Consider the following 7,833-nt stretch of genomic DNA (forward strand, 5'->3'; position numbering starts at 1 on the left):
ACTGAACATTCCGGGGATTCTGTCTGTCCAATGATGTGCAAATATTTGCGCGTGAAAGCGCCGCCTAATCACAGTCTGTGTATCAGGCACGTATGATGGCGTGGAATTCCACGCAGAACAGGAAATTGCATATCAGGATCCAGCCTTTTAAGGCGAACGTGACGAGCGTCTGGATGGGCCCATTATGTTTTCGTCGCACTCCTCATTAATTTCGACATAAGGCACGTGATGTCCAGTCTAGAGAACGGCACTACAGTTCGCAGGCCATTGCTGAGGGCGCGCTTTGCTTCAGCATCGGCCATCTCATTACCATTGAGCCCACATTGTGTCCTGGGATTCATTGGAACACTATGCGGTGGTGTTTTTCTTGAGCGCATGAAAGTAGCTCGGTGATCTGCAGTGCCAGAGCCTCATATGCGGTGTGGCGCAGGAAGCATCTCAAAATTTGCAGCGCGGGTTTTGAGTCCGTGAAAATGCACCACTCTTCAGGTCTTTCCCCGCAGATGTGGCGAATCGCTTCCCGTGGACGATGAATACTTCACGCTGGTTAATGGGCACAGTCACCCATTGGTGGCGCGTATGAGGGCATCTTCGACAAATAAATGCTGTCGTTACGTTTCCTTTATTGGCTTCCCCACCAACACCACCGCAAAAAATGGTATGAAAACAGCCGTATCTTAGTGTTGTCAAATTGAGCTTATGTGATCAAATGCACACTGAAATAAGTCAATAATTGACTATAGTAACTTTGGTAAGCGCACTGCTTAATATTTGAGTATTTCAATGTGACTGCGATAAGAGGGAATTTTGTCGCCTCTGTTTCGGATGAGCCAAGTCTTTGAGATTTGCAAATACGTACTCTTGTGTCAGTGCATTGCCACCATGTCCAACTTTAGTCATTGTGTATCCAGGACATTCATCACTCTACAAAAAGTAAAATCGCAACAGTGAGAAGTGAACACAGCTTTATTTCTGTAACAATCTTGTGACACGCATTGGATGACGCCTCACTGATCTTTAATTTTTGTCATATGGTCGTCAACATCGTTTACATCGAAGACGAAGCTTCTCAAGTTGCGCATGAAACTGCATCAACGTAAATGAACTACATATTATTAAATTTTGGGGACCAAATCTTCTGTTTATATGGCCAAGCTTTTCTTAGATCTTGAGGTCGTCCCTAATAAGAGACATTGCATCAACACGCATGAATCTGCTCCAGAACAACTGCAGGTGGGGCATTCCTATGATTCCAAGAGCTTCTACGAAACCACTGACGGTTGGGCTCGTTCCTGTCACGTACAACTGGGGGTCGTCAAGGCTGTCGGGTTCGATGTTTTGCAGCCGAACCCGGTAACGGTCCTCGGGTGTTGGATCAGACTCAAAGTAGATGCGCAGCTTGCTTGTAGAAACCTTGGAAGTGTAGAAATCAATAACAGAAGCTTAAAAAGCGGCCAGTGAACCGTGTAATGTAAATAATTGCAAATAAAGGTATAGTGCGTACCCAGAGGATATTTTAATCTATTTCCTTAGACAGTTACGGAAGGCCCATATATATGTGCTAGCCTAACAATGCCATATTTTTTTCTTGTAATTGTTCATTTGTGAAACTGATAATGAAAAAGAAAGAATGCGAATTGCGGAGACAAAACATAATTATGTCTGTCCGTACTGTGGTTATATGTGACTGAACAGTACCGCACTATTCCCTAACAAAGCAGACTAAAACAGCAGTGAGATGCCCACAAGATCTTATCTATGCGGCCATGAAAGGAGAAGTACATTTTGGTTATCTTGTGAAGGTTTTTAGACGATGCTTGTGTCCATAGAGACTTTTCCTATACTGTCTTAACATCACGCTATTCCTTGGCTTCTGTATTGAGCCTGGTTTAATTCACTAGAAATTGTGAGATTACGATTTCGCAAACTTCTGATTGTGATAGCAGAGCGCGCGGCTGAAGTTCAATAAAACGTATTCGTTACTTATTCGTTTTATTCAAAGAAGACAAAATTGTAATTCATTTTATCAGTTAGTAATCAGAAGTAACTTCTTTTTACTGCTAAAAATGTAAAAGGTACGTTCTCGGCATCTATTACTCCACAACCTATATCATAAGATGCCAACAAACAATGACACCAAGAACAACATAGGGGAAATTACTTGTACTTACTAACTGCAATAAAGAAATGATAAATTAATGAAAATGGATGCAAAAGCAACCGGCCGCAGGTGGCGAACAATCTCACGTCTTCGCATTACGCGTGCGATGCTCTTACCATTGAGCTACCGCGGCGCCGTTTTCCCATCCACTAGAACTAACCCTGGGCGTGTTAGCCAGCGCCACCACTCACAAACCTAGGCTTCTTCTCGTCCATTACCAATGTTGTCTGTTTCTCATAAATGCATTTCATGTGGTTGAGATCATCAGAATATGCACTTCCACTTAGTATTATTATTTTATTTTAACACGCACACTCATACTGCACCACATGCACCTGGACGCACGCTGCACTCGGTGCGCCAGGCAATCTCGAAGCAGTGTGAGGCAAAAGAGAGCAGCGAATTTTATTTGGGTGTTTGCGGTGCCGTCCGCTAAAACCGGTGTGTTGTACCAATTTGCCCAGAGCGACTTAGCGGGAGCACTAATGCGCGTGCGCACAACGCTAATAGCGGCCGCGAGCGGGAAAATGTTTCCCTCGCTTCGCTTGAACACCGAATGAACAGAGCCCGACGATGAGTCCACTTGGTTTATTTGTCGGACAAGAGCCTCACTCATTAAGTTCTCTTGCCAATTTGCTGCTCTGTAAGCTTTCAACTAGCATTTGCTCCACACTGCACATGTGCCTAGATAGGCAGGTAAGAATTCATCATCATCATCAGCCTATATTTATGTCCACTGCAGGGCGAAGGCCTCTCCCTGCGATCTCCAATTACCCCTGTCTTGCGCTAGCGTATTCCAACTTGCGCCATAATTCAGGTAACATAATTCAGGTAAGAATTATGTCCATGTTTCTCAGAATATTTTGATGACTTTCACAAGTATATTTATGACATCAGTGATCTTGGAATTTTTCATGAAATATATGACTGACTCTTCAGACATAATCTCACAAGCACAATACTATAAAACTTATATATACCGGGTGTTCAAAATTAAGCTTTAGGAAATTTTTAAAAATCTCTTGTGGCAGGCGACATAATTCTTATCGTTGAGCTGGGTTAAACGAAGAGGCGGATATTAGTAGCACAATATATCGAAATGCATGTTCAATCAAATAAAAAAATTTGACTAATAAACGTCTTAGTTAATTACATTACGAGGCATATTGCAATTTATGAATTGTAGCCGGTGAGTTTGCAAGATGCATCCACTTCAAATGAATTTCCCGAATGGCACAAGTTTTGAGATATTATTTGCCAAAGTTAGGGACAATATAGATGGGCGTTCCAAATACTTTTGTGCTTCAACGTATAAAAGGGCAATTTGGTAAAAAATTAAGTCGAACAACAGTGCATTTTTATGGCGAGTGTGATCTCGGAACTGGTGTCTTTCTGGAAATTCATTCCAAGTGGATACGCCTTACAAGCTCACCGGCTACGATTTGTAAATTGCAATATGCGACGTAAAGTCCATCCGGTGCCGTCCGTTAAACTGATGTGTTGCCTACGAACTTAACCTAAAAACCTTAACCAATATTACCTACGAACTTAATTACCGAATTAGTGAATTTTGTTAATTAGTTGCATATGTGTTACGATTTCTCGTGCTACTAATGTCCGCCTCATCGAATAACCCAGCTGAATGATAAGAATTAAGCTACCTGCAACAGGTGATTTTTAAACATTCTCTTAAACTTAAAAGTGCACCCAGTGTATATATATATATAGACAGGCTCACGTAGAAATTCAAAAACATTGCATTTCGACCGTACGGCCGGGGCCCAGTCTTCATCAAGAGTTGGGGAAGGCCGGACCCCGGCCGAAACCTCCAATTTCAATGTTTGTGCTTTTCTACGTCCTGCTGCACTTCTTTTCATTTATTAGGCCACGGATCTGACGAAATACTTGCTTCTCATATATATATATATATATATATATATATATTATTCTTCCGATTCGACCTCTTTCAGGTCGTTCAGCAAAGTGGATCGCTTGCTATGACCGTTTGTACCGCACGAAAAGGTATGGTGCTAATAACGCCTATATCGTTGCAACCGTGAGCACTGCCCCCACACGCTTTCTTCGACATCCATGTGTAGAGGCAAGAAGATATTTCTCGTTATGCATGGTTCGTGTGTACAGATGACGCGTTTTTAGCACAACGCATGACGCAATTGGAGCAAAATTAAGCCAGAGATTTTACCTCTCATATTTTAGCCATTATATTTAAGCACTTGCTTAGAGAGGTAGAGCTCGGCAGTACTCTTCTCTATCCGAGCTGGCGTAGGTTGCGTTTGAGAGAGCTCTGTCAGCCACAGCAGGTAAAATCCATGAAGCACAAGGTGAGCATGTAGGTATTCTAATCCGTCAATAAATCTCACTGGCGTATTTTCTTGGCTCCTTTCACTACCAGAGTGCCCATACATCATAAGAAGCATGCACAAGGACTTCTCACGCACTCCAGATACTTTTTTTTCATACTTCTCTAAACTGTGTTCATAATGACTCACACCATTCAGCTTGTACGCAACCAATGACTCGTGTTATAGGGGCAATAAATGGAAGTGATCACTTTAACTAAGATAAGTTGCACAAGCCGTACCTTGAAACTATAGAGCTCTGCAAAAAAACAAGTAATATATTTGACAGCATATGACTTTTGAATTCCTTAACCAGTAACTCATTCACTCCCAGAAATAAATGAACATGTCGGCTGAGTGTGCAAAAACTGCTAGTTTGCGCTGTTTTCCCTAGACCTCTTTTTTTTTTCTTTTTTTTCAGACACCCTAGCGGGTAAACAGAAAAATTGGAGGACGCTTAAGTTTCGCCTTTAACAGTGGAACGCGATAGCATTGAAAGATCCCTGGCTGCTTATCAGGCTTCCCGGCAAATGCCGCTTTTTTTTTTTTTTTGTCGAACTTCGCCTCCGCGCGCGGCTGACTTGGAGGCTAGCGCCATCTGGATGGTGTTTTTGCAGGGAAAAAACCGCGGCGCACCGCGTATGAATTGTAGCAATGCTGGAAAAGGGATTTGTGTTTGAGTTTAGGCGTAAGAGAATAATGTTTTCTCGTATATTCAAATTACAATCCGAAGCTGTGACGTGTGTAGGTTGCGCTTAAGTCGTACTTTACAATTGTTCGGACAGATCTTACTTTCAGAAATTCAGTTTTGTTCACCAACGCCTTGCGCCACGCGAAGGGCCTGCGCGATCATGGTGGTTCGGGATGATTATTTCCGCCAACGACACCGGTGGGTCCGCGGCCACGCCGACACTGACGCCGGATTTTCTGAGACAGGGGGCCCTCAACGCTATCGCGTTTAAACTAACCGGTGCCATATGCAAAATCGAATGTACGTCTACACGAGAGTGAAGTAACTGGAACAAATCAAGAGCACTTCTCCTGTTGCTTCCATAGATATACGCATGTATATTAGATATATTAGATATACGCATGTATTTATAGCACCGTTGTTCTACTTTCTCAAGGTGAGTGTCACATTCTGGTTATTTCTGCCAAGGACGCATAAATTCAAGCTACGACAAGCTCAAGCCGGTAGGTTATGCATCGTTCGCCTCGTCTAGAAAAAAAATTATCTCTTGTTTTGTGAGGCGGATGGAAAGAAAGATGCATACGATACATTTAAAAACACATGTGATGCTCTCTTCTCGTGGTCGTTCTTGTTTCGTACAGTTTCTAAAGATTGTTTTCCAGTTCTGCACTTCTTAATTGCAATTTGCTTTCCCCCTGACTCTTTCTTCGTATATCTATGTCATTCACTAATAAAACTTCGCTCGGAAGACCGCGCTGTGCTATTCACCCGATATCACACTACCTTGGCTGCGTTGTATATAGATTATATGGTACAAACCTTTGTTCCTATTTTGCCGCTGCTTCCGGCGCAGCTCTTCCACTCAATGTTGATCATCAGAGGATCGTCGGCAAACACCACAGCTTCAATCAGGGTGCGGTTAGCGACGCAGAAGCTATAGGGTGGCTTGTAGGCCCACAGACTTCCGAGGCCGGTCACTTCGACTGAAGAGGTTTTAAATCCTGCCATCCATGTCTTCTCTGTGCGGCTTGGCATTGTAATTGTTTTCGGTATCCGCCGCAGGAAGCCATTGATGCTTTCTGTCCAGTCCACATTCGGGGCGTTGTCGCAGCGCGCTACGAGGTGGTATGTTAGTAAGCATTTCACAAAAAAACCATTTACCGGTGTTTTATTCAGGCGTATTTCAACCTGTGCACAGAATAGGTGCATCTAATTTTAGGCTCTCGAAATAATGAGTGTTAAATGGAACGTATCCCTGTACCGTGGCAAAAGACATACAATTTCAAACACAGAACCCGACAATTTGTATTGCTACGCTATAAAAAAAGCCGCATTCATCGTCAACAATTGAATGTAGCATGTCGTCATTCGAAATAGCCAAAACAGTAACAGCTTCTCTTCATCAAATACTTGTAATCTTTATCACGGAATAGGATATGATTAATCAATTAAATTATGGCGTTTTACGTGCCAAAACCACGATCTGATTATGAGGCACGCCGTAGTGGGGGACTCCGGAAATTTGGACCACCTGGGGTACCTTAACATGCACCTAAATCTAAGTACACGGGTGTTTTCGCATTTCGCCCCCATCGAAATGCGGCCGCCATGGCCGGGATTCGATCCCGAGACCTCGTGCTCAGCAGCCCAACACCATACGCACTGAGCAACCACGGCGGGTAGAATATGATTATTATGCTGGCAATTAACATGCATACGCCCCACGAACTCAAGCAAGAGGGGTCAGGGACGCTAACCATGCGTGTAGGGTCAATTTGGTTTGTTCGATGTGTACTGTAGTATATATATATATATATATATATATATATATATATATGTAAACACAGATTTATCACTCTCTGTTTGAGAGATAGATGCTACTTGAGTCGCATTTCCCAGATTAAACACCTTAGTAAAACGACTTGGCTTCATGGAAAGCGTTAAAAAAAGAGTGTCTCCTCTAAATAATTCAGAACGTTTTAAATGGATATAACATATATGATTGTGTAATTTTCGGAAGCTTGTTATTTATTCATTTTGTCAAAGCTGTTACTGTTTAGCATATGTCACGAAATTGATTCGAAAGGAGCAAGTGCGTGTGTTTGTCCTGTTTTTGTGTTCGCTTTGCAGCAATATTAGGCACTGAAGATGCGTGTAGTAGTGCAGAAAGACTGATCCAGTATAGTTGCTCACCTGTAACAAGCTTAGAATAGTCATTTTCAGCGTTGCCAAGCTGAAACAGAGCGAGCAGAGCAATTCGGACGGCCAGAGAAACCATGGCGGTTCTTTAACTTGTGCAGCCTTTCCAGTCCTGTGCTCACAAGTTTCTGCGAAAATATATGTCCAGAAAACAAATACATTTTACGTGAACGATACTGAAGTAGAGGCTTTCGATAGACAGGAGTAGATTGTTACCACTGTAAAGAAAAGACCGCACCAGACAAACACTTTGGAACTTGCACACAAGGCTGGACATTCTGAAGATCTTAAGTTACTTACATTCTGGTTATTCTGGCGTGTTGAAGGCGTCAGAAGAATTGCGAGTCTTACTACACATGAAATACTACATGGGCATGCTTTCAGTTTACTGGGATGTCAGCTTAGGCGCAGCGGGCTTAGTA

The 7,833-nt window shown here is 42.7% G+C and overlaps 1 protein-coding gene across 1 annotated transcript; it reads right to left on the reverse strand.

The window, feature by feature from the left end:
* Positions 1-953: 953 nt before the first annotated feature.
* On the reverse strand, positions 954-7,540 carry LOC119435541 (uncharacterized). The gene is made up of 3 exons (XM_037702365.2): positions 7,406-7,540; positions 6,032-6,327; positions 954-1,413 (listed from the first exon to the last, which is right to left on the reverse strand). The coding sequence occupies exons 1-3, from the start codon at positions 7,488-7,490 to the stop codon at positions 1,162-1,164; spliced, it is 633 nt and encodes a 210-aa protein (XP_037558293.1). The 5' UTR covers positions 7,491-7,540; the 3' UTR covers positions 954-1,161.
* Between the last annotated feature and the right edge of the window lie 293 nt (positions 7,541-7,833).

The sequence above is a fragment of the Dermacentor silvarum genome, unplaced genomic scaffold, assembly GCF_013339745.2.
Source record: "Dermacentor silvarum isolate Dsil-2018 unplaced genomic scaffold, BIME_Dsil_1.4 Seq780, whole genome shotgun sequence".
In the NCBI taxonomy this organism is placed as follows: domain Eukaryota; kingdom Metazoa; phylum Arthropoda; class Arachnida; order Ixodida; family Ixodidae; genus Dermacentor; species Dermacentor silvarum.

What these genes read in the sequence shown, in the direction of transcription:
- LOC119435541 (XM_037702365.2), bottom strand. Translation starts at nt 7,490, where the DNA reads ATGGTTTCTCTGGCCGTCCGAATTGCTCTGCTCGCTCTGTTTCAGCTT. An exon ending in CTATTCTAAGCTTGTTACAG is followed by an intron (nt 6,328 to 7,405) that starts GTGAGCAACTAT and finishes ACCACCTCGTAG; the next exon opens with CGCGCTGCGACAACGCCCCG. An exon ending in GCGGCAAAATAGGAACAAAG is followed by an intron (nt 1,414 to 6,031) that starts GTTTGTACCATA and finishes TACACTTCCAAG; the next exon opens with GTTTCTACAAGCAAGCTGCG.